Here is a 25011-nt window from a genome sequence, read left to right on the forward strand (position 1 = left end):
AAGGCATTGGCCTGTTTCTCAGACTCAGGCCTGCTTTAAAAAGAGTGGGTCAGTCATACTTTCATGATGAGGCTAAAAGTTCAGATACTTCATCAAAATCTTATTTTTTTTTTTTTTTAAAAAAAGACCTCCTTGGGCTGGGGACTTAGCTCAGTGGTTCTGCCACCTGCCTCACGAGTACAAGCTCCAGAGTTCGATCTCGGTACCAGAAAAAAGAAAATAAAATAAAAGACCTTTTCAATTCCTGCTCCGATGGGTAAAATCACTCCCCTTCTAGTCTCCCACTGCACACAGCAACAAAACCTGCACAGCACAGTTATTTGACGAATCTGAAAAGTAAACATGAGCTGGCAGATTGGGGAAGAGACCAGAATTCAAAGCAAGGGAACCAGCAGTGAGCTTTTCGGTGTTTTTTTCTTTGGTATCTCTCCTGCCCCCCGACAGGTGCTGCCTGGCATAGGCAGTGGGCATTGGCACTGGCAGCAATCCTGGAGCAGCTCCCCAGTTCAGGCTTAGGGAGGGCAGGAGGCTCCTGCTACTCAGAAAGAGTGGGAGAATCCCCATTTCAGCCCCTTTCTTCCCTGTCTCCATTCTTGCATTACACCCATCTGCCACCTAACACTCAGAGGAAAAGGCTGCAGGGTGATGTGAACACCCCCCTCCCTCGCTTCCTCCCCCTGCTCCCTGCCTCTTCTGGGTCCCAGACACAGTCACAGGAAGCATGAGGCAAAGCACAAACACAGCAGGGGGATCTAAAGCCCAAATCTTCTGGGCAGAGATTTAGGGGACTATATAACACTAAGCATCTGGGAAGAAGGACTGGTGTAGGAAGCAACCCCATACAGAAGTCTTTGAAGAACTGCACTCACCCTACAATCACACATGGGTGGATCTGCTTCTGGTGATGCATGGAAGACTTTGGGACCTGAGTTAACAGGCAGAGCCCTGCCCAGGTCCTGCACTGGCCAGTGGGGAGCACGCAGGAAGACCAACCTGAGACATACTAAGAAGGCAGTGAAACCAAACCAAATGAGAATCACAAGCTGGTTAGAATATGATGCCTGAACTCAACCAGGTCAATTGACCATTGAAACAAATATATGAACTGTTAGGGAACTGATCATGTTAAAGTATTTTGTGATGCCGCCAGCACAGGCTGCATTCTCCTGGTACTTCTTGGCTCCTAAAATGACCTCATGCACTTATCTCTGGTTTCCTTTCCCCCAAGGCCACAGTGGTCCAGAGAAGTTGAAACCTGTGTCTGCAGGGCTGGATCCATAAAAGGCAACCTGCCCTGTGATAGGTTAAAAGTAGCTCACTCCTCATTAATAATCAATAGCCTGGCCCAAAACTGATAAAAGGACCTTCCTTTCTTTGTTCCTCTCTCTTCTTCTTCCTCCTCTCTCTCTCTCTCTCTCTCTCTCTCTCTCTGCTTTCTCTCTCTCTCTACTCCCACTCCTTGAATAAAATCTCCAGTCGGACCTCTCGGTGTGTGTGTGTGTGGCCTAGTTGTTGAGCGTCATTGTTCCCTTACATTGGTGTCAGAAGTGGGATCTGGGATTGCCAGGCTGACAGGTTAAAATACCTGGGGACCCGAAACCCGGATACCAAGATGCTCCAACTCAGCCCCCATCCGAAGTCTGCGACCACCTTCCCTGGTGCCATTATCACAGCCAACACCGATCCACCTTTCTTCCAGCCTATACCAGATATTGGGTAAATTCCCCTTTCTGAGACGTCTTTCAGGTAGCGGGAGATCCCAGAATCCTAGACCGCCCACAAGGACCCTGTCCGGGACAAGGCTGGGGCCCAGGCCCTCTGTCCCTCAGTTTTGGCAAACCGGGTTTGCCACGTTGAGTCTGGGACTCGACTGAGTTAAGTCCCGGACTTAGCTCCCCATAAACTCCTATCTTGTGCAGGGGATGTCTTCACAAGAGACCGAGTTTCAGCTTTCTAGACCAGTCTAGAAAAAGAGGGGGTCCTATCAGAACTCTCGTCTGAACTTCTGATAACCTCCTGTCCTGGTGGTCATGGGCTCTGGCTCTTCCATACCCATAAACTCTCCTTTGGGATGCTTACTCAGGAATTTGGAGGGCCTTGACCTAAAACCCAAGCAGCTAGTTCGCTTATCCACTCAAATTTGGCCCCAATATCAATTAGACAATCAAACTGTCTGGCCGCCTAATGGCTCCCTTGAACCAGGTCTAATTCGAGACCTATTTTTGTGAGCATCAAGGAAAGTGGTGGGAGATTCCATATGTCCAGAGTTTTTCTTATCTGAACATCAACATTATCCACACGGTATTTAAACAAAATTCTGAGTCTTCCAGCATAATATTCAAAGTGTCTGGGACACAATTCAAAACTACTAAGCAACTGGTTTCTCCACTGGGGTGATCAACAGAGGCGAATGGAGGCACGACACAGGTGAGGAACTTTATTGTAAGGGCTCAAGAGCAACTATTCTAAAAATACTTTCCACGAAGCTCTGGAACCACTGGAAAGACAGTACTGAAACCAATATCTCACCAGAAACACAGGGGGTCTTCAGAGTCAAATGGAAGTTTTAGAACAGAAAAATGATAACTGACATAAACATTCCAGTGGATGGACTCATTTGCAGAATGGATTTGACACTAAAGAGAGTCAGTGAACTTGAACATAGAGCAACAGAAAATTTTCAATCTGAACAACAGAAAGAAAAATTGATGGGGAGTGAGGGGAAGCAGCAATCTGTGGCATCGCTATCCCAGAAGAGTGGGAGAAAGAATGTAAGGCAGAAAATAATATTTTTTAAAAATAATGACTAACAACCCCCACATTTGATGAAATATATAAACCAGAAGAGAAGTTCAGCAAATCCCTAAAGGAAGCACTAGAAAAACTCTACATCCATACACATCGTGACAGTACTGCTGAAAACTAACGATAACAACAACCACAAAAAATTGAGGGTCTCTTAGTGCTTTGACAGAGCAGACAGTGGGCCAGGGTCACAGTGGCTGGGTGAAAACAGCAGAGCCAGCCCGTGCCATGCAGCCCTTCCTTCCCCGAGTCCTTTTTCTGTGCAGACCCAGCCCCACCTCTCCTAGTCCATCTGCTGCCTCGGGCACAGCCCCGCTCCTGCTGAAACCCACATCCAGAGCAGCATTCTCAATCCGTTCCCCATCAGTCTGCTGCCCCTGCATCATTATGAAGAGTGTGGGCTGGGAAGCAAAGGAACCAGAAATCAAAACTCTGACAAGAAAACATGCCCTGTAACTCAAGTAGGCCCTGATAACTTTTAGGAAAGAGGGTGGGGGAAAGGACAAGGAGAAATGAACACTCAGCTCTCAATGTGTTCTTTATTTTCTGTGTGTCATCTGGTAAGTTGGAAAGAAAGGCCAAGCAGCATAGGGTTTTGTTCTTAAACTGACATCTTCAAATTCATCACTGTGTGTGTGTGTGTGTGTGTGTGTCAAAATGGTTCAAATCTGGGTAAGATTCAAACCCCCAAGGGGATAGTTAAGAGAATAAAACATCATGTACTCTTGACTTTCATCATAGGCAGTCAAAAGACAAGCCAAATGCCTGGAGTCGATTCAGAGCATTTCATCTGCTTTCAGGATATAGACACCGTACAGTGTCTGCATGCACAGTAGGGTGCAGATGTCAAATCACTGAGGAAGCAATCAACAGGGAAAGGGGGGAGTTTCGTTTCTCTTGTGAATATGTTTATATAAGAATGTTTGCCTAGAAAAGGAAGAAGTTGAGAAACGCATTCACTACATGTTTAAGGCTCGCTCTCTCTGTCTGTCTCTCCTCTCCTCCCCACCCCCACCACCCCTTGAATGTCTGTTTCTCTGCGTGCATGTGTGCCTCACCGCTCCACATGCATGCACAACCTCTTCAAAATCTACAAGGCATCTGGCCTTTCTGGGCCCCAGAATCCCCATATGAACCAACCTCAATCTGCTGTATTCATGAACTTGCTTCAGTCAGAAAATTCTAGGTGACATCCCCATACCAGTCACCAGTTCCTCAAACAGTAGCTTCTTGGGAGGGAAGGGCTGCAGCACTCTGAGAATCCTGTTTTCAGAATGTGCACAATCCTAACTACCTGCCATAGCCAAAGAGAAACTGCAGTTGGCAGAGGGTGGGTGGGGAGGAAGCCATGGGAGGACGGGAGAGGAATGGAGAAGAAAACAGAAAAGGAGATGAGAAAAAAGAAGGAGAGGGTTTCCTCCAAACATACACAGCAATCTCTACCTTCCCCATAGTTCACCTATGATCCAGAGTGGACTCCAAGGGGCTTCTAGGGCCTTTTTGGTGGCTTTCAGCCCACACTGGCCCTGAAACCTCATCCAAAACAGAGGAAAAAAATTCAGTCCTCAATTCTGAGCAAAAAGAGATGTTTTTTTTTCACCATAAAGAGTTAACATGTCTCACTACTAGTCAGGGGCGAGGACTGTGGCAGAGAGAATGAGGCGTGGTGGCACATGCCCGTAATCCACCTACTTCGGAGGCTGAGGCCAGAGGATGTCAAATTCAAGAGACCCTATTCCCAAAGTATGATGGAAAAGGGGGCTAGGGATGTAGCTCAGTGGCGGGGTGCTTGCCCAGTGTGTGTGAGACCCTGGGTCCAAGCCCCGGGACCACAGAAAGGAAAAGGAAGCAAGAAAGTGAAAAGGAAAGGAAAGAGAAGGGAGGAGAATGGAAGGGAGGGGAGGGGAAGGAAAGGCAGAAGGAATGATTCATCCCAGAGGCCACACAAAGCATCTGAAATACCGAGTGGGCACATCATCCTGCATCCACCCTCAAGGTGGCAAGCGGGAAGGCAGCTGCATGTGGCACAGCACACTGACAGGAAGCAAAGCCTTCCTTGGATGTCAGCGGTAGACGCGGAAGGTGCCTGAAGCATCTCTGAGAAAGAACCAAGGAAGCAGGACATAAGGCCTTGCCATGGGGAGAACAGGTGGGTTTGGGAGCAGGGTACAACGGGAAGGGCAAAACGGGTCCAGGGTCCCAGCCGAGTCCCACACTACGTACCACATGGCTAAAGGGCATCGGCGATTTCCTGAGGAGCCCGTCACTCCCAGCTGAGCACGTCATGCGTGGCACACAAATGCATACTTACGCATGCATGTGATTCTTGTTTTAAATGGGTACCCATTCCTATTAACTCTTCCTTTTCCTATTCTCCATACTGTCACGCTCTGACACTGTGACAGTGATTATGCAATTTGGTAGCCTCAGTAACTCCTCCCCAATTAGAGATAAGATTCTGCTTCTGGACGTTCCTGCATGATTCTATATTCATGGAACATTTTTCTGTCTGAATGCACTCTAAATTAAGGTGCCTGAGACGTTAGAAGCCCAGTGAATGTTTCTTTTTCATCTGTGGGAAGCTGCCAGAAGTGTGAAACAAGGCAGGCTGAGCTGGCTGGACTTCACTGAAACCAAAAGCGCTTAAGCCTTAGACCTAAACGGAAGACAGAAATCGAGCATCGGTGTCACTCAGTGGCCCTTTTGAGGAATGGGAAGAACGGCCGGGGGAGGAAACAGACTTATTCTGGGGTTCGGTGGCACAAGATTTGCTGGTGTGTGACTCTGGACTGGGGTTCTTTGCTGAATTGGGATGAAAACCCCCAAGTTTGGAAGTGAAGCTGCCAGAGTGACAGCTGACCTTGGCCCAGTCTCCTTTCCCCATTTCAGACTGTAAATGACAAGACTAAAGGGGACAACTGTGCAAGTAAACATAGTAGGTCTAAGCTGACAAAATTCTCAACACATTTCTTACCAGTATGAGAAAGGAGCAGTATTACCCGTATGGATGAAAAACAAATGTCCCTCCTTCCACAATGGAAAGTCTTTAAAAAACAAACTACAAATATAGAAAATGCAAACTATTTTTAGCTGTAAAATTATTTTACTGGTGTCGTATTTGTAGCCACTCATTACACTGGAAGGGGCCTAATCCCTTCACATTATAATTGAAGAAAATGAAGTTCAGAGAAGTGCAGTGACATGCCAAAGTCACAGGGTGGAAGGTGACAGGATGAGATTTCTGCAGCTGTCCCCACTCTTTCTCTGCTATGCCATGCTGCCTCAAGCCCCCTCTGTTTTATCTCACCGCACACCTAGTTTTCCTGATCACAGAGCTCACGTGCCCACGTGGCTTCAGAAAGGGCTGCCACAGAAAGCCACGGCGAAAGGTCTTGTACTGGTAGACTCATCGATACCATGAGTAACGAAGTTATGAAATTCTCTATCCGTAGGATGTGGAACACACTAAGAAATTCAACATCGGCACGGAAAATGTCAAGGATAATGAATCCTTGGGAGTTAAAGAGGAGGACTGGAATGTGCCCAGGGAAAGGATTCAGGCTTTTCTGATAAATGGCAAAGGTATATGTAAACTGCAACAGTGGTCAGTCTGAGTCTGAATGAAACCAACTGCCCAGACTTTCCCTTTTCACCACCCCACCAACCCACGCTGACTATGTGGCATGAGCAAGAAATGAAAGTTTATTATTTTAAGTCACTAAAACTTCAAATCTAAAACTCCACATGGATGTTTGTTATCGCAGCATAACCTAGCCTATCCTCACTCATGCAAGCCCCTAAAAGATACTTGGTAAAAGATGGTTATCTTTATTATGACTGCATCTTCCCAGTAACTTCCCAGTGCCACATGATCAGAGATTGAAAGGAATGCTGAAACAGACCATTAGTCTTACAGGGATTCTCGATAGTAAAAGAAAAGAAATGAAACCAAGGACCACCATTAGACACAATGGTCATTTTACAGATCAGGAAACAGAAACAGAGTCTCAGAGAGATGGAATTCTTTGTGTAAATTCAAAGAGCCAGCAAATTTCAGGGGCAAAATTCAAATGCAGGTGTCATTGATTCTACTCTGTTCTATTTGGCCTCCCTCCAATGAACAATAACAACAGCTCACTGAAAGATCTCCTGCCATTAATTATGAGGTCTGCCTTAAATCAAGATTTAGTCTTCCTCCCAGCTTTAAATAAACAGCTAACATTCACTTGGCCTTTATTTGTGCCAGACGCTGCAGGCATAATCTCATTGGATTCTCACAGGACAACTCGGAGAGGGAGGAGTCCTGGTGATCCAATTCAGGGTCAATACAAGACTTGGACCAGAAGGAAATTCTAATTATGATATAAATCCTACTGCCTGGTCTATTTTCCAAGTGCATTTGACCTTTAACCTACTGTGCCAGGTCTTTTCCCTCCTAGAATTCTCTCCCTTATTCACTGATCAGTTCAAATTCCATTTGTTCTTCAGAGTCAAGTTTTAGTGCCACATGCTGCCCTCAGATGTCCTAACCTCTCCAGTTCCTACCCTATGCAAAAGGGACTATGCAAATTATTACTTTTACATCTTATTTTATACTTAATCAAATGCTTGGTGTGATCTGATCCAAAAGCATCAATCTAACCAGACTACAAGTCTTAGGAAAGACACCACACGTTGTGCCTCATTCACAATCCCCCACAGAACTGGTTCTGAGGGACATTTTTTACATCTATTTCAATGCCAGGGAGGAAAGAACATGATGTATCTCTTGAAGTCAAGGACAATTTTTAAAAATTATTTTGGCAAAATGTAGGGAAATCCCCTAACAGGGCTTTATGGTAATACTTTACACATACTCTTTATTTAGGTGGAAGTAAATTATTATAAATCCTAAATGTCTTAGATTCAGCTTTGTTCAAACTAAAATAAAAAGACCGGTAGTTTAGAAAAAACCTTGAAGCTACAAGAAAGCACTTTTGAGAATTTAAAACACTTGGTTAAAAATTAGCATTGTTTTGAGAGATTTTTAAGAGTTAAATATTTATATATCAGCGATTATAAACTTTAAACAAAGTTAGTTCAGGGCCAGGGATTGGGCTCAGGAGTTGAACTGCTTGCCTTGCAAGCTCAAGGACCAGAGTTCGATCCCTGATACAAAAAAAAACAAAAATCAAAAAAGACCAACAACAACAAAAACTAAGTTAGTGCATATTTCATACCTTAAAAGAATAAAGTTAAGGTTTTTTACAAGTCTTCTTAAGAGAACAGCTTTTCTACAATATTAAAATTAGTTTTCATAGTTCCAAAGACTGTTGGCACGTCACCTTGAACTATAACTATCTGTTGCTTTAAATTTTATTTGTTAGGGCTGGGGATGTAGCTCAGTGGCCCTGTGCCTGCTGCTCAGGTGTGGTGCACCTGCCTGGAAAATTCAAGGCCCCGAGTTTGATCCCTGGTACTGGAAATCAATCAATCAATCAATTTTATTTGTTAAAAACTTTTAAAAGTAGTTGTTCAGGTAAAGGTGAACTGTTGGTGAGGTAGACCCACCCACCCAGAGACAGGCATCACAGAGATCAGCATTTGCTCAAATCTGCTGAGGTCCCACTTTTATTACCCATCCTGTGCAGAATTATGCAGACTTTTTTGAAATTCAGTAAGTGCAGTCCTCCTTGTAGGAGTTTATTTTACAGGAAAAGTAAAGTAGCACCAATGTATTTTAAAAGATGGTGCTCAATATTCATATCAGCTGTACAAGTTATTGAAATGATACAATTTTACTGAAGCTTAGATAAGGCCATGAAATTTATGCACAGAAGAACACATGTTCTCCTTTCCATAAAAAATTAAGTCAATAAATGTGTCGTGCTATTTTAAAGCACTGTTGTATTAGGTATGGATGACATAACTGTAAAAAAAAAAAAAAAAAAGAACAAGTCACTATAATCTTGAGAATTCTGCACTTAGATTGCTTTAGAAGTGTGATGTTCTTGCTCCGTTTTGAAGAAACCAAAACTGAAAAGGGTGGGTGCTGCAGTTTAGATGAGTTTTTTCAAGAAAGAATAAAACACTAACCATACTCACAAAAAAAGATTGACAAATGAACACACATGCACATGTTTTCAGTTAATATAGACTGTTCATGCCCGTGTTTTTGTGATTTGCTGCTCTAATCACCTTTTATATAACTGACCCACTTATTGCAAGTGGTGACTTTGGATATGAGGCTTCTACTTCACTTGTTAATTAAACAACTGTGGAGATTACACAGGTGCAACAAACATTACCAATCAACTTAGAAAGAACCTGGGCTAAGCTCATGCGAAGCTGGAGGTATATAAATATGGATGCAATGAGAGAGATGACCCATAACTTCTTTCAGAATAACTGTATTTTCTCAAGAAGTTTTGAATTTTTCCACCTTCCGAAATTTGTTTAGCACTGATTCGTCTTATGTGTAGAATAAGCACTTAGTATTTACAAAGAAAATAACACAAAAAACTCTGGCAGAGAGGAGCCACTAGCTAGCATTTTGAAAGGAAAATGGCTCTTCTTCTAGGTGTAGCCTAAGGAGACCACAGTGAGCGGATTGGGCCAGCTGAGGGTTTCACGTCTGCACCAAGAGGAGGCAGCTGGGCCAGGCCTGGGGGCTGCAGTGAGGTCCACATAGACTGTTGCCTGCAACACCAGGCTCCCCCTCCCTGGGGGCTCAGTTTAGCCCAGTCTAGGGTGAGGTCGTTCCATAGGAGAGAAGCCCATCATGCTGGAGCAGCTCTTGGTGCGAGGTGAACACTTGTTATTGAACCACCTACTCCGAGTTCAGGAATCAGCCATCCCAACCATTGTTTATGTCTTGACCCAGCACTCACCTCCCAGGACTGGATGTGGCATCTGTATCCTGTAAACCCCAGGAGTGCTTCTGATCTGCTCTCACAGTAGGAATTTAGGGCTTCCTGAGGGCACGAGCGCCTTAAAACCAACTGTCAGTGAATGTGTGTGTGTGTGTGTGTGTGTGTGTGCGCGCGCACGTGCTCAGAATTCTGCAGTTTTCCTTAGCATCCATCAGATTCTCCCCATTACGCTCTCCTAACTCAAAACATGTAAAGAATTCAGTTTGAGTCGTGGCTGCCTGGTCATCTGCATGGTTCTGAGGAAATCTGAGAAGAAGTGGACATAAGTGTTCCTTGTACAGAGCCTCCCTGTTACATTTCTGTTTCTCCACATTTTTCCTCCAGACTCCAATCTGTTCCTGTTTCTTCACTTCTATTTTTAAATTTAAAAATTTTGGTTTCAAAATAACTATAACCTAAGAATTCCTTGGATAAAAGGCAGAACATTCAATTTCCAATTTTCCTTACTCTCCTGCTCCTGTTCCTGCGTGGTTTCATTATTAAAACATTTAAAAAAAGAAAATGTTAAGGGTATGTTCTGTTTTTCCTATTAAGTTAATGACTTCACCAGATCTGAATGCCTTTATTTCAGTTTTCACCATCCTGGCTAACCTGTATTTTTAAGCTAACAATTATACACGTACATAGTACATTTCTGCTGTTGCTTGCCTCAACATATCATCCTAGCAAGGAAGGATTTGATGCTGTGTGTATGTATTAAGCAAGCTCCAATCTGTCCGGATTGTTTGATTTTATAAATAAGAACATCTCTTGTCCAGGAATAAGGCCCAGGCATTCAGAATTTCCAAAACAACTCTCGGTATCCAGGGCACCCAAATAAATTCAAGCATTTCAGTTTCAAACTAATGTAGCTATCTGCACCTGATGAGGATGCTCTAGGTACACATTAGCTAAATAAGCTTTTTTTTTTTTTTTTACTATTTCTGTGCAAAATGAATATTCACCATTCAAAGGAACATCCCTATCATAATTATATAATCAATTCAAGTTTGTTTTTAAGCAATAGTAGGCACACTTGAAATTCCAACCTGACAAAAATAGCTAACGCTAAGCTCTAAAATATATTAGTTGATTTGGAAATATCTAAGAATGCTTAATATTAAACCTAAAATCTCTAGTAATCAGAATATTTTCCTGAGATCTAGATTCAGCCTACAGGTAGTTACAGTATAGAGTAGAAACAGGAAAATGGTGTCAAGCACAAGGTTCCGAGTTCGATCCCTGGTACCAACAAACAAACAAACAAAAAGAGCCATTTGGGGTAACAACAAAGAGCGGGACTGTCTAAAAGGGAGGCACTGCATTGGTACAACTGCTGATCCCTTTAACACAGATGCCCTCCAAAATGACAGTGGTCATTTAGGTGAGAATGAAGGTGAGAAAGAAGAGCCAAAGTAGCTGAAGTCCTAAGAAGAAACCGAATAGACTGACAGGTACTTGTCACATCTTTTGGGAAACAAAACAAAACATAACAAAAACCCTGGTGCTCTGTGTCAGTACTTTCTGCAAAAACAAAAACAAAAACAAAAACAAATATACTAGGAGACCAGCAAGCTCACAGCGACGGCAGCTTGTGATTCTCCATCATCTGCAAACAGCAAGCTCCTGAGTTCTTAAGGCTGGGCCCTGTGTGTCTGATTTTGAGTGCATCCTCCAGGCCTGGGGAACTGTTGGGAGACGTCACCATAAGAGCACAGGACCCAGGTAATCACTCCCGAGAGGCCAAGGCAGGTGCTAGGTAGCCAAGGAAATGCATGGGCTCCACATTTCTACCGAACATGCCCAGCACTGAGAACCACCAGCTGGGCTCCCCAGCCTTCTCACAATTCATTTGTCTTTATCCGAGCTGAGCACAAGTGTGGAGCTTCACACCTGTTATTCATTTTATAGGTTTGTGGTTATTTTCTGGGTATGTACCACATTATGACCATTTTAAAGTGTACAGTTCAGTGACCTGTAGTATACAAACAGGTCAAGCAATCAGCATCATCTGATTCCAGGATGTTTTCATCACATCAAAAAGAAATCCCCTACGGGGGAGTAGCCACCCCCTTTCTCTCTACCCCTTGCCTGTGACAAACACTATTGGTATTTGTATAGATTTGCCTATTCTGGACATTGTGTTAAAATGGAATGAAAGCAATATGTGCCTTTTTATGACCGCTTTCGTTCATTTAGCACAATATTCCCTAGGTTCGTCTTCATTTTACCAAGTACTACTAATTTATTCCTTTTTGTGGCTGAGTGAGATTCTATTGTGTGGATACAGCACATTTTATGTATTGATTCTCCAGCTGATGGATGTTGGAATTGTTTTCAGTTTCTGGATAGTATAAATATTGTGGCTATAAGCGTTCGTGAACAAATTTCAAATAAAAGTGTGTTTTTAATTCTCTTGGGTATAGACTAATGTGCAATTGTTGAGTCATTTCTGGACAATTCTTGAATGCTACCGTTCCTTTTAGCACTCTCCTTGTGAACTCATTTCTGTGTCAGGCAGAAAGAAATATAACTCACCAGAGACACAGAAAGGCAAGAAAATGAAGATGTATATAAAAGAAAAAAAAAGGGGTCTTTCCAAAGCAATATATTTCTGCTCCAAAAATGCCACCAATATCTTTCCCCTATGTCAGGAGAGCAGTGGTCATAGGGAGGCAAAGGCGGCCCGCACTGGACCTAAGCTGGTGCTGTCTTCTTAATAAGAGTCAATACAAAATGAGTGCATACTATGTTCAAGGCACCGTGCTGAGAATATCTGTGCACTGTCTAATAGTAGAGAGGATGGGAGAAACATGACTGTAGAAAACAAACTCCCTGCAGCCAATTCTGCCTTCTGCCAGGATGCCAAAACTTATCTCCAGGCCAGGCCTGGGAGGAGAGGGAAAACAGAAGAAGCTAAATCGCTGTAGTGAAAAAAATGGCATAATGTTGGAATTTGATTACTGGAAGCTCAAGAGAGTGATGGGAGTGGGTGTTTGAAGGTTTGACAATGGCAAAAAGGGACTGATATGTGCATAAGAGAAAGCAGGAGCCCAAGGAGGCAAGACAGCCAATGAGAAACCCAACAGCCAAGAACACTTGAGGTTGATAATTGTGTTGAACCACATAGGTGTATCCTTGCATTTCCCCAAAACTTGCAATGAAGCCTGTCGTGGTATTGCCACAGACCACTGAAGAGGTGGTCACTGCAAGCCAGAGGTAAAACATTTAACTTGCAGCAAGATTCAGAGAAAACGTACCAGAAAATGAGAGCCTAGACATTCTCAGAGTATTTGATAGAAGGAAAGGGATGAATGTGCACCTCACGGTTCAATTCATTTGAATTTAAGGAATAAGTCAAAAGGTGACTCCAGAGGCTGGAGAAGGTGGGGGTCATCTGACTTCTGTAATATAATCTGCCCCACAACCCAACAGTTGTGTTGGGAAAGATAGCATGGGAGAGCCTAAATAAACCCATCTTCCTGGAAAAAAAAAAAAAAAGAACGGAAGGAAAAGAAAAGGTGGGTATCTGGGAATAGTAGGCAAAACCAAGAGTTAAACCACTTTAATGTTCGCTGCATGGCAATGGTCACATCACAGAGACCTTCCAGGCTTTCCAGTGGCATTTGCACCAGAAAGAAGAATGCACTGAAATGTTGTTTCCTGTTGGGAATCTAGGACCATTCTTCAAATGCTGCAGATGAGAAGGCACTAGCAAGAGTCCCTGGACTTGACTCAGGCCACTGGAGTTGTCTTTTGCATCTACACCAAGCAGTCACAGTTAGGTGGCCCCAAGGTAACTCCTACAGCAGGGGATGGAAAACACTTTGCAGAGCCAGATAATAAACACTTGGCTCTGTGAGCCAAGAGACAAAATTAGGGTATTAAGTAGATACTTATAGAACAAGAAAGAGGACACATTTTTTTATAATATTTTAAATGATAAGTTTCAAAGCCTAATAATAATTTCACACAATTTTTAATAATATGGATCTAATGAGAAGAATGGGATTTATTTATTTTTGATAGCATTTTGTTTCATTAGGGTTCAAAACTAACATTTCTATCATCAAACTGACTGCAAAAGTTCATCTGTAAAAATTATTCCTGCCTCATGGGCCATATAAAAATAGGTGCAGGCTGACCACCGAGAGTGTGCAAATTGAAAAAGGCATGAACTGTGAGTTTAAAGCTTTGTTTCATCCCTTCTAGTTATGTCTTGTGCAAATTCATAAATGTCCCTAAGCTTTGGCTCCCTTGCCTGCAAAATGAGGGCAATTTCTACCTCAAAGCTTTGTTGTTAAGAGTTAAATGAAAGAATACATGTACAATGATCTCTCCCCACGCCACTTAAATTATAAGATTAATATAAACACTAGCAAAAATATACTAGATACTGCTAACCTTTATTTCAGATTTGTAAAATATACTCCAGCTCTTCTGATCTTTGGACATAGCATATATGCTTTAAGCTTCAGGAATTATAAAAGATATATTGAAAATTACAGTGAATCCAGACTTTATACACCACAAACATGCACATCTATAACTTTTTAACATTCACAGACCAGTGTCCTCACTGGCCACACAAGGTTGAACACAGACAGCCTTCACTTACTGAACTATTTTCATGTCCCAGGGCCTGATAGGTATATTTACCTTCATACTCTCATTTTATCTTCACAATGATCTTCGGAGTCCCACGTACTCCCCTACTTTTTTTTTAACTGAGGGAAAAACAAGTTCAGGGAAGGCATGTTCACAACCATTAGGTAGACAGCAAAATATAAACTTTTTTTTTTTTTTTGCAATACTAGAAATTGAGCCAGGGCCTTCACACTAAGCTACATCCCTAGGCCCTTTTCACTAATTTTTTTTTTTTTAATTTTTAAAACAGATTCTCAGTAAATCATCCAGGCTGGGTTCAAGCTCCTGATTCACAGGCACACATCACCACGATTGGCTCAGACTCAATTTCTGATCTCAAGAATAGCAATAGGGTCCTAAGGACTTAGGATGTAGCTCAGTGGTACAGTGCTTGCCTCACTCATGCATGAGGCCCTGGATTCAATCCTAGCACCAAAAAAAAAAAAGGACAAAAAAAAGTCTCACTTACAGGTGGGGCTACATCAGACCAAAACATTTTTACGTTCTAAATCCATGTAATCTAAACAGGTATCCAAGGAGCTCATCCATTGCCTTTATTCACTTCTCCCATATTCTAGTTCCCAAACTGCTGACAGATGAAGTATCTCCTACAGCCTAATCATTCTGAGCGCAGTGAGCCTGTATTTTGCTAATTAGGGGATTTTTTGAAGTGATTTGTTGTGCTCCATTCAAAATAGATGAAAAAGAAGCTAAAATTGCTTGCTGTCATATTGTGCAAAAAAGAAAATGAGATGCAACATGTATACTGCCTTCGATTTGTGGCTCGGTTCTGAAAATACATTTGGAAGTCCTTTAGCTGGCTCCAAATGAAAATCGCCTTTAAGGTGGATTTAGATATGAAGTTTGCTTCCGCTCATCAGAGGCCTTCAGCTCCTTTACACTCATGATTTTACTTATTTAAATAACTTGCTTCACCCTGCCCCCAGAACAAAAGACTGGCAGACCCATCCTCCCATCACTGCCTTGCACAGAAATTTTAAAACAACACCAACAACAATGTCTCAGAGTCCAGAAGGTGCCACAACGCTGTCTGTGAGACGTAAATCAAGTCTGGTTCTAGCTTGCTGCTCAGTTCAGACGTCTGCTTCATTTTAGGTCTCAGAAGGGCCAACCGGGCTTTATCCAACATTGTCAAATGTGCAGATCCAGTGAAGGGTTCACAGTGTAAACATGAAACAGGACCCAGGGGATGTCTGTTTATTGTGGATAATTGAGGGGTCCTCATATTGTTGTGGCTGGAAGTGCAGCTGCACACAGCAAGATGGCACCTCTGATCCTAGGTGGGACCAAGCAACTAGCCCTAGCCATTGGACTGTGAGGAGGAGTAGTGTGTGCTGCTTCTAGGCCGAGGCTTTTAGTAACATCATATCAGGGCTAGATGTGCATACTCATGCTTACAGCAGCACAATTCATAACAGCTAAATCTAGGAATCAGTGAAATGTCCATCCACAGATGAATGGATAAAGAAAATGTGGTATTTTCACACTGTTACAGATTGTGTCTAGATGTACCCCCCAAAGCCTCATGTGGTCATAAGGTGGGGCTTTCTCAGAGATGGCAGGATCTAGAGTGTGTGGCGATAGACTTGATTGATGGTGTGATGCTAGGATCAATGCTAGGGTTAAGGATGTGCGTGCTACCTGCCCTTAGGGTGGGCAGCCTGGACAAGATATATACAGGGACAGAAAAAGTTCTGGTCACCTCTTCTTGCTTTGCTACCTTCTGCCTGCCACCCTACCTTGGAGCCACCTGATTATAGACTGAAATCTCTACAAGCTGTGAGCTAAATAAACTCTCTTCCTTGAATTTTGAGTATTGAGCATTTTGTCTCAGCAATGAGAAAAGTAACTCAGAAACACATAATGGAGTACAACTCCGCCATAAAGAAGGATAAATGAGTCATAGAACCATAATGTTTAAATGAAACATATCAGACACATAAACTGAAATATTGTGTGGTTTCTTTAATATGAGAAACCCAAAATATAAGTAAATTAAAGCACAAAATAAAAGATAGATAATAGAAAACAGAGATAGATATTTTGCAAAAGGGAAGGTCACCAAGAGATAGAAGAAGGGGCGACAGAGGAAAGGGGAAGGGAATGAAAAAAGAATTAAGATGTGTTATGTACATGGTCCAACTCCCCACTAGGAGCATATCCATTATGTACTGCAAATGTACTAATAAAAATTAAAAATTTAAAACATAAGAATATCATATAAGACCCTTCAGAACATTCACTTTTCTGCCAAGGCGACTGGCCAGTTTCCAGATGTTGGCTGCACTGCCAGCCCAGGGTCAAAGGAGATGAATGGCCACAGAGCAGTACCCCAGCTATCAAATCCATGATAGACCCAAACACCAGTAAGAAGTAAGCCTGCTAGTATGAGCCCAGAGACTGGAGAGTTGTTTGTGACCACAGCATAAACTCGCCCCTTCCTGCCTGATCCCTCAGGCAAATGGTACCAAGAAAAATGGCATGATGTCTCTAGAGAAAAGTTAGCAGATGTGTAATTTAGTATCCCACGCTAAATGTTATTACCTTGTCAGTGAAAGGTCCCTCGGCCCATAGTTCACTTGGCCCCAATCATCATGTTCCAAAATCTGAATTACATAGACCTAAGCAAAACTGAAAAGAGAAAGTTACAGCTGTAACCTTCTGAACTGCCAGTTCTAATTTATTGGTGTAGCAAGGTTCGTAGCTGTAAACAATAGAAACCACTCCAGCTAGTTAAGCAGAAAAGGAATTGATTAAAGATTTATTAGCTTACAGAATCTCGACGGTGGGAACACCACCTCCAGACACGACAGTGTGGACTACACTGCCACATCCCTGGGGACAGACACCACACACAGCTTGAGCCCTGGCCACCAAGCCTCCGATACTCCCCGTGCCACCTGTTTTTTCGTATGTATAAGGTGCAGTCCAAGCTCTCATGCAGGTGTATCTCAGTGGTGATGCCTAGGTCTTGTGAATGCAGTTTAGGTGAAAGAAAAAAAGTGAGAAAATACTTTTTTATTGGCTTCTTTCTTAGAAAGGTAGAGAAATACTCAAACTCAGGAAAGATAAGTAAACACCCACCACACTACATCTGTCCTAGTGGATGGATAGGTAAAGTCTTCAAGGCTCACACAATCACAATACCAGAGCCCTCTTGGTGCCTGCAGCTCTTCTCTTCTTTCTTTTGTTTGGATTTTTTTTCAAAGTAATTTTCACTGACAGGAAAAACCAAAGAATTTAGATTCTTCAATTTTGTGTGTTTGTTTGTTGTTCCGGGGATCGAACTTGAGGCCTAGGGCGTAGAAGGCAGGCAACGGAACCACTGAGCTAAATCCCCGGCCCCTTCACTTTGTTTTGAGAGCCCTACCTGGGGTCATGGGCTGAATGTTGATACCTACTGTCCCTACTAAAAGCCCTCACAAATTACTTCAAGAATAAAGAAAGGAAAAGAGAGAAAGGAAGAAAGATGAATTACATATATAGAGATACTATGTGCCTATTCCCACTGAATAAAAGAACAGCCAGAAGTGTACCCAAGGTGCCAACCTCTTACCAAATGCTTCTTGAAGAGAAGAACACATCTAGAGTCAAGCATGGTGGTGGTGAAGCCTAGGAAGATGTGGCAGGAAGAGCACAAGTTGGAACCCAGCCTGGGAAACTTGGCAAAATAAAAAGGGCTGGGGATAAAACTCATTGAGAAGGCCCTGGGTACCATCCCTGGTACTGAAAAAAAGAAGAATACATATAGATAGAAAAGTATTTGAATAATAAAAAGAAATAGATACATCGATATATAAACACATACATATAGACATTAAGGACTGGAATTGTGAAAAAACAGGAAAAAAAACCCTATAACCTATTTTTAGGTGTTCAGGTCCATGATTTCCAAAACGGGTTAAAGTGACAGAATAAAATATTTAAAAAAACCAAAGCCTAAGGGCAAGCTGTACAAAAGTGATACAGGAAATGCCAAGGACTTGACTTCGTAGCGTGATTTAAAGGAAGTTTCCCTTTCTCTTGGAATGGCTTCAAGGTCAAAGGGGCTGTTGTGCCAGGGCAAGTTTCCAGAGCTGCCTCATCCAAGCTGTGCATGGGGAATCTCACCCTGGAGTGGAGGGAGGGCCTCACCTCACGGTGACACTTGAGGAGAAGGATGGAGAGCCAGAGAGACGGGGATTCCAGAGCAGCTCTGTTGTTCCTCTCCTCATGATGGTGACTGAATTCTTCTCCAACTCAGTGGAGAGTCCCAGAGGTTTCCTAATACATTTCTCTCCTCCTCCTCTCCCTCTCTTTCCTCCTCCTCCTGTTTCTCCTCCTCCTCCCCCTCCCTCTCCTCCTTTTTCTCTTTCTCCTCTTCCTCTACCATCTGAAGGTATTTAAAGTTATAAGCCTGAGACTGGTGTTCTCAAAGTTAGCAGTTGCTTTTCCTAAAAGTGACAACGTTTCTAACTTATCTTTTTAATAAGTCAAAAGGACTTTAGCTTCTCTATGCCATGTGCCATTGAGCTGAGCAACATTAACTTTGTCACTTTTAGAAAAAAACCTGCTGACTTTAAGAACACTGGGCTTAGGCTTATAACTTCAAATCCCTTCAGATGGCAGATTTGTAATATAAACAGGAAGAATGGTAAGCTGGATCCCACTGGACACCCCACCTAAGACATTTGTGTTAGAGCTGGGGTATAGAGCTCAGTGGTAGTGCTTGCACAGCACGCACAAGGCCATAGGTTTGATCTCCAGCACTAGGAAAAGAATTTACATAATTTATGTATCACTATGTGGCTCAAAGTTCATAGGTCAAATTCACCTACTAAACATCAACTAGCAAGCCAGCTTGTTATTAAATTACATGTGGCCATAGATTGTAAGGCTCCTAAAATACAATTTTCTTTCTTTCATGTGGGCAAGATAAAAAATGTTTCTTGGACAGCAAATTTTCTCACCCTCTTTTAGCAGAAAACTCCGCAGGACTTCAATGGGACCAACATGAGATATCTAGAAGGCTCAAGGGCTGTTTTTACAAGAAGCTGATCGATGCTGATAGACTCTTGCTTATGTCTCCTGGTAATGAAGTGGCTCCTATTACTTTCTATGAGCCACAGAACAAAGAGCTCACCTTTCACCTTCTTATAAACACAAGGAGGGCTCCGGACTCTGAAAGTATCCTTGTACAATGGGGAAACTCAAATGCCCATCACCCTTGATCATCTCTGGTTTAACTACAAGGCCTTCATTCCCTGCAGGCTAAAAAGGGAATCCAATTCTACTCAAGAAAACTGACAAGGTATTCTTTTCCTTACAGCAAGGGAACTGGACAAACTGCACACAGAAACATAAAAATCTCCAGCAGAAGTTGCTGAGAAACAATAGAAGCTCCATTAGCAGTTCCTCTGGAGAACTAACTGCAGGGTTTGGAAAGAGTACAGAGCCCAATTCTCCATCGAAGGCACATCAAAGTCGTAATAAAAACCTGCTTTTCTTTATGAAACCAAACAACTGCTATTTCACACCCATATATTGCTGGTGCTCATTCGATTACCCTCAACGACTTTGTTTAAAATGAAAATGCTTTGCCTCCTGACGACAGTGTGAGAGGACAGATTCAAGCTGCTCCCTGAAGGACAGAAGTGAAGGTACATATACAAAACCCTAAGGGGCTGCCACTGCTGCAGGGCCCTATTTCACAGGGAGTTCAATCCTATCTTCCCAAATCACATAAAGAATAAGGACTTGTAAGGCAGTTGGATATCACAACTGGGGGGGTGTGCTATGCTACTTTTCTTCTTCCTTCATGATGACAATCACAGAATTAGAAACTACAAGCAGGATGACAAGAAGTGAGAAAGACCAAATTTTGCCATATGGTTTTTTTAGAAGAGGAAACAGCCCCCAGCCCATTGTTCCAGAGGATCTGTGATTAACATGCCAAGGCAGCACATCGCTGGGCTCTGGAGCTCAGTGACTCAGAAGTCTCTTTCCTAGCCAGCATATTAAATGTCAAGAAACACGACTCCGATAAAAGAGAAGGCATTTTTTCAGGAAGCCTGGCCCTGAGGAAGTGTCTCTCCTGTGCAAATGAGCCCCATATTTTCAAAGCTGTGGTCTTTTAGGTGGATTGCCAACCTATAAAAGATACAGCAGGCATCCAAGAGCTGCGTAAAGAAGCATAAATCGTGGAGACCTTGTCTAGTCCTCTCCTAATCCCCCCAAAAAGAACGCTGCCCATGGGAATCACAGTAAGTATCTCTTTAAGGGGAAAGAACAAGAAAACAGAAACACATACGGAGAGAAAATAGAAGGGAAAGGAAAGGGTGACAGGGATGTTTTTATGCCACACATAGCCTGCAACATTCAAAGATGAAGAACTCTAACAGAATGTTTTCAGAGTCAGTAAGATACCAAAATGTATAAGTTCTAGGTGTATCATAATTTTAAAAAGGGCACATGGTAGATTAACATTGCCCTTTTTAAAATTAGGATCCTCGTTTCACAGTGCTCTAAGATTAGAACTACTGATGGGCAAGAGGACTCCGTATTTAAAACCAGTGCCTATGTGGCTCACTGAAAGAGGGGAATAAGGGAAGAGGGAAAGCATTATATGAGGACTATGTTTCACTTTGCATTTTTATACCAGATTGTTTTCTTCAAGAGCAGCATAAGCTATGATTAAAGTGGCAATATAATTGCAAAATTTTTGTGCCTCAAACACCTGTGCAATAAGTATGATGATAAGAAACACTCAGCAACCCAATTATTTCACACAGGTTTTCATCCACCCAGAAAGCCATCCTCAAAATAGAACAGAATTTGCTCTCCTTTACCAATCTGGTAGGTGCCTGGGGCAAAGTAGCCAAGAACCACGTAACCCTTAATGAACAAAATTCAAGTAAAGTTCAAGGAGTTCAACGAGTAATTTCCAAATGTTATTTCAATTCTTCATGGTGCATTTAGCTTCTATTATACCATATCTTTTTTTTTTTTCAGTACTAGGGATCGAACTCAGGACCTTGTACTCACAAGGCAGGTGCGGTGCCACTGAGCTAAATCCCCAACCCTATTATAACCATATCTTGATGTGAGGCTCAAAGGAGCAAGAATTGTCCCCAGAGAGACACAGAACCTTAAGCTCTGTTCCCAGAAGTGCAAAGACAGATTAGATAACTGGTCTTTCCAGTTTCAAGGAACATTTAAGTCAACTGTGAAGTAAATGAAAATGGAAACAAAACAAATTCAAGATCCTTGGTTTCTAGGAACTTGGGCGAAGATAGATGTATGAAGTGTGATCAATAAATATGGTGAATGTTTAAAAATTTTTAATGTATTACAGTAAAAGACACAATGCCATTAATCCCCCTCACTTGGAACACACTTAGTCCATCATCCTTGCCACTTTCTGGAAGTCCTTTCCTGTGAGTATCTTTAGTTGCACTGTTGTAGCTGCAGAGATGTCCTGAATCCATTCACAGTGCTTACCTTTCATGGTCACTTGCCTTCCAAGAAGAGATATAAATTGCACAGTGCCAGATCCAGTGACTAAGTTGGATGCTGATATACGGTAACATTTTCATGAGTCTGCTTTTCTACCGAATGGCACGAGTAACAGAATCCACTATATTTTTTTAAAATCACAATGTGTAAAGACTCTCAGGAAAGAGGACTTCCAGAACTGCTTCAGACAGTGACAAGACTGCCTCCTGTCAGGCGTGGTGGCGCATACCTGAAATCTCAGCACTTGGGAGGCTGAGGCAGGAGAATTGCCTTGAGTTTGAAGCCAGCCTGGGCTACATAGTGAGGTGAAGGCCAGCCTGGACTATGTAACACCCTGTCTCAAAACAACAACAACAACAAAAATACCAACATGAAACAAAACAAAAAGGACAAGAATGACTGGATGTGTTTGAAGCAAGAAGGAGATAATTAATGTCAATGTGTCTTTTACTGTCATAAAATTCTTATTTAAATATTTACTATATATTTTGATCATACCTCATACTGTATATCCCCCCCCACAAAAAAACTAAATAAATAAATAAAAGAAGAAAGTGCAGGGAAATCTTTTTCCTTAGGAAGCCAAGAACTAAATATTTTTATAAAAGCAATAAACCCATTTACTTCTTTTTTTTTTTTTTTTTTTTTTTTTGCCAATGACGTTTAGCGTTACCTACGGTAGGCTAAAATAGAAAGATTATTATTATTAATTTTGGAGTAAGCATTTACTAGGGGTCACTATGGCAAACACAGTCCTTCCCATGGAGAATGACTAGAGACAAAACATTCAATCTGAAACTGGTGTTGGAATGTGTAGAAGCGAACTCAGAATTCCTCCTGTCCTCCTGTGGGGAGAGACGGGCACAGAGGTAGGACTGATGAAGCACTACTGGGAAAGTTCCGAGGTACTGAACCTTGCTCAAGGATGAAAAGGCAGAACAATGTAGAAAGGAGGACGCAGGCCTGGCCGGTAAAGGAATCAGCATAAGCCAGAGGAACAGAAATAGGTTATCACCAATTACATTTGAATAAAGGCTGAGGCTAAAGATCTGGGACAGATCCGTGAAAACTAAAGCCACCACTATTAAGTGCTTACAACATGCTGAGACCCAGGCTAAGTATTTCCTCTTTACTTTCTTCCTAATTTATTTTTTTAAAAACCAAATCCCGGGGCCCGGGCTCATGACCCTTGTCCTCGAAAGCCACACTCACTCCCTAGATGATCTCATAGAGTCTCATGGATTGGATGCCACACTGTGATGACTTCCAAATCCCTTCTGCAGCCTGGACCACAATGGACTGCTTCACATTTTTACGTAAATGTCAACGGAAATCTCAAACTTCATATCTGAAACATATCCGTCCATCTACCAAAAGCAAAACAAACAGAAACCAGGTGCTCCTCCCTGTACCCTGGAAATACACCCAGTATCTCTCCACCTCCACATCTGCCACCCACCCATATTGGGCCTGGATTGGGCAGCAGCCTCCTAAAAGAGGGGGTGGCTGTGACCTTGTCTACCACAGGCTGTGAGCCCACGCATTTCAAACCTTGCCAACTCTAGCACAGGCTCCAGTTATGAATTCTGTTGTCTCAAGTGGGGACAAAGATTTAAGAGTAAGTCTTGTATAGATGACAGCACAAACAATAGATGCCGATAGTGAATCGGAAAGAAAAAGTTCAGGATGTGATAAAGAGGTTCAAGGACAGGACATGTGAGGACACCCACAGAAGGCCAAAAGAATCCAGGGATTTAGCTCAATGGTTCTTCCACCTGCCTCACAAGCGCAAGTTCCCAAGTTCAATCCCCAGTACCAAAAGAAAAGCCAAACTCTTGAGAAATGTCAAGTCCTTGCTCAAGTGTCCCCTCCTCGTGCCACCTTCCTGAGTCTTCTATCAGTAATTCAAGGTCTGGATTTGAACTACAGTCCCTCTGTCGATTGCCTCCCATACCGCACTACAAACACACCCCACCTGCACTGATCCTGGGGCTGGCAAGCTCTTGATGACAATGTTTTATGCACAGCATAACACGGTACCATGGAAAGTGAGGAGGTGCATTAGAAGTAGCTGCTTTCCTCTGAAAGTGCTAATTGAGATTTAACATATGAGGTGTGGTTTTGGCGATTGAGAAAAGAATTGAGTTTATCCAGGAAGATGATATAGACAGTAGATAGGACCTGGAGAGAAAGCAGAGGAAGGAAAGCAATGGAAGATATGTGGAGGGTATTGAAACTACAGTAGAACTGGACAGCTGAGCTGGGGGTGGGTGGGTGGGTGGTGGGCGGGGGGAAAGCTACTTAAGGGCAGAGAGGGGCAGAGAGGAGTCTCCAGGCAGTAGCCAGAGCTGTGCCCCAGGATGAGGTGGGAGTTGTATAAGATCTAGTGTTATAAGGTCCAGGATAGGATAGGTGAGCTCCTATCTTTTCACTCCAAGTACCCTGTAAATTATGAGCTTAAAAATGGAGAGTGGGGGGGCCAGAGGCTTAACAAGGAGAGGTTAAAATCAAACCGCTCAGTGAGGTGCGAAGCGAGAAGTTAATGAGGTAGGAAGAGCAACACTGCCCAGTGTTGCAAGACACACACTTTTACTTCCGTCCTAGGGGATCCATTAAAGTCCCATTAAGGGATGCTGGGGACTCGACTTCTCACCCTGTGCCAGCCTGGAGCAGTCTCCAGGAGGGCTTTCATCAATCACCACGAGGAAGGCTGTGGACAAGCCATTCTCCGTGCGCACCCTACCCAGCTTGGTCCAGGCCTCCACGGGGAAGACTGGGAGACACATAGCACATAATGGCACCCACGACTCCTCTCGTCGTTTTCCTGCCTGGCACGCAAAGCCTCCCCTCCCTGAAATGAGCAGGGTTTTAGTCCTTTATTGCTGGATGCCCAGGGCCTGCGACGTGGCCTGCCCCTCAGTGGACGCTCAGCAAATATTGGCTGAATGTGGAACGAACTCTGCTCAGTCCCACTTCGTCCCCCCAGGGCACTGAACGATGTGACCAGGAGTACACAGAGGGTTTAGAAAGCAGCGGTTTTGCAGAGTGTGGGCTTCTGCGCGGTTCGCCACTGACCTTCCGCGGGGCACAGCAGCTCGGCTCCGGCGTCCGGCGCCCATGGCGCACGTAGGTCACCTGCCTCCTGCTGGCGCCC

General features: G+C 43.1%; 1 protein-coding gene across 10 annotated transcripts in view; it reads right to left on the minus strand.

The window, feature by feature from the left end:
* Positions 1 to 25011, minus strand: part of Mettl24 (methyltransferase like 24) — a 167990-nt gene that overhangs the window by 77891 nt on the left and 65088 nt on the right. The window contains exon 1 of one of the 10 annotated variants that reach the window (XM_010635269.3): positions 5029 to 5124. The exons of the other annotated variants lie outside the window; for them this stretch is intronic. Within the exon in view, the coding sequence (XP_010633571.1) occupies positions 5029 to 5091 (63 nt within the window). The 5' untranslated portion in view covers positions 5092 to 5124. Of the gene's footprint in view, positions 1 to 5028; positions 5125 to 25011 lie in introns of those variants that run through there. 10 annotated transcript variants of the gene reach the window in all.

The sequence above is a fragment of the Fukomys damarensis genome, unplaced genomic scaffold, assembly GCF_012274545.1.
Source record: "Fukomys damarensis isolate Sample0158 unplaced genomic scaffold, DMR_v1.0_HiC HiC_scaffold_14, whole genome shotgun sequence".
Classification (NCBI taxonomy): domain Eukaryota; kingdom Metazoa; phylum Chordata; class Mammalia; order Rodentia; family Bathyergidae; genus Fukomys; species Fukomys damarensis.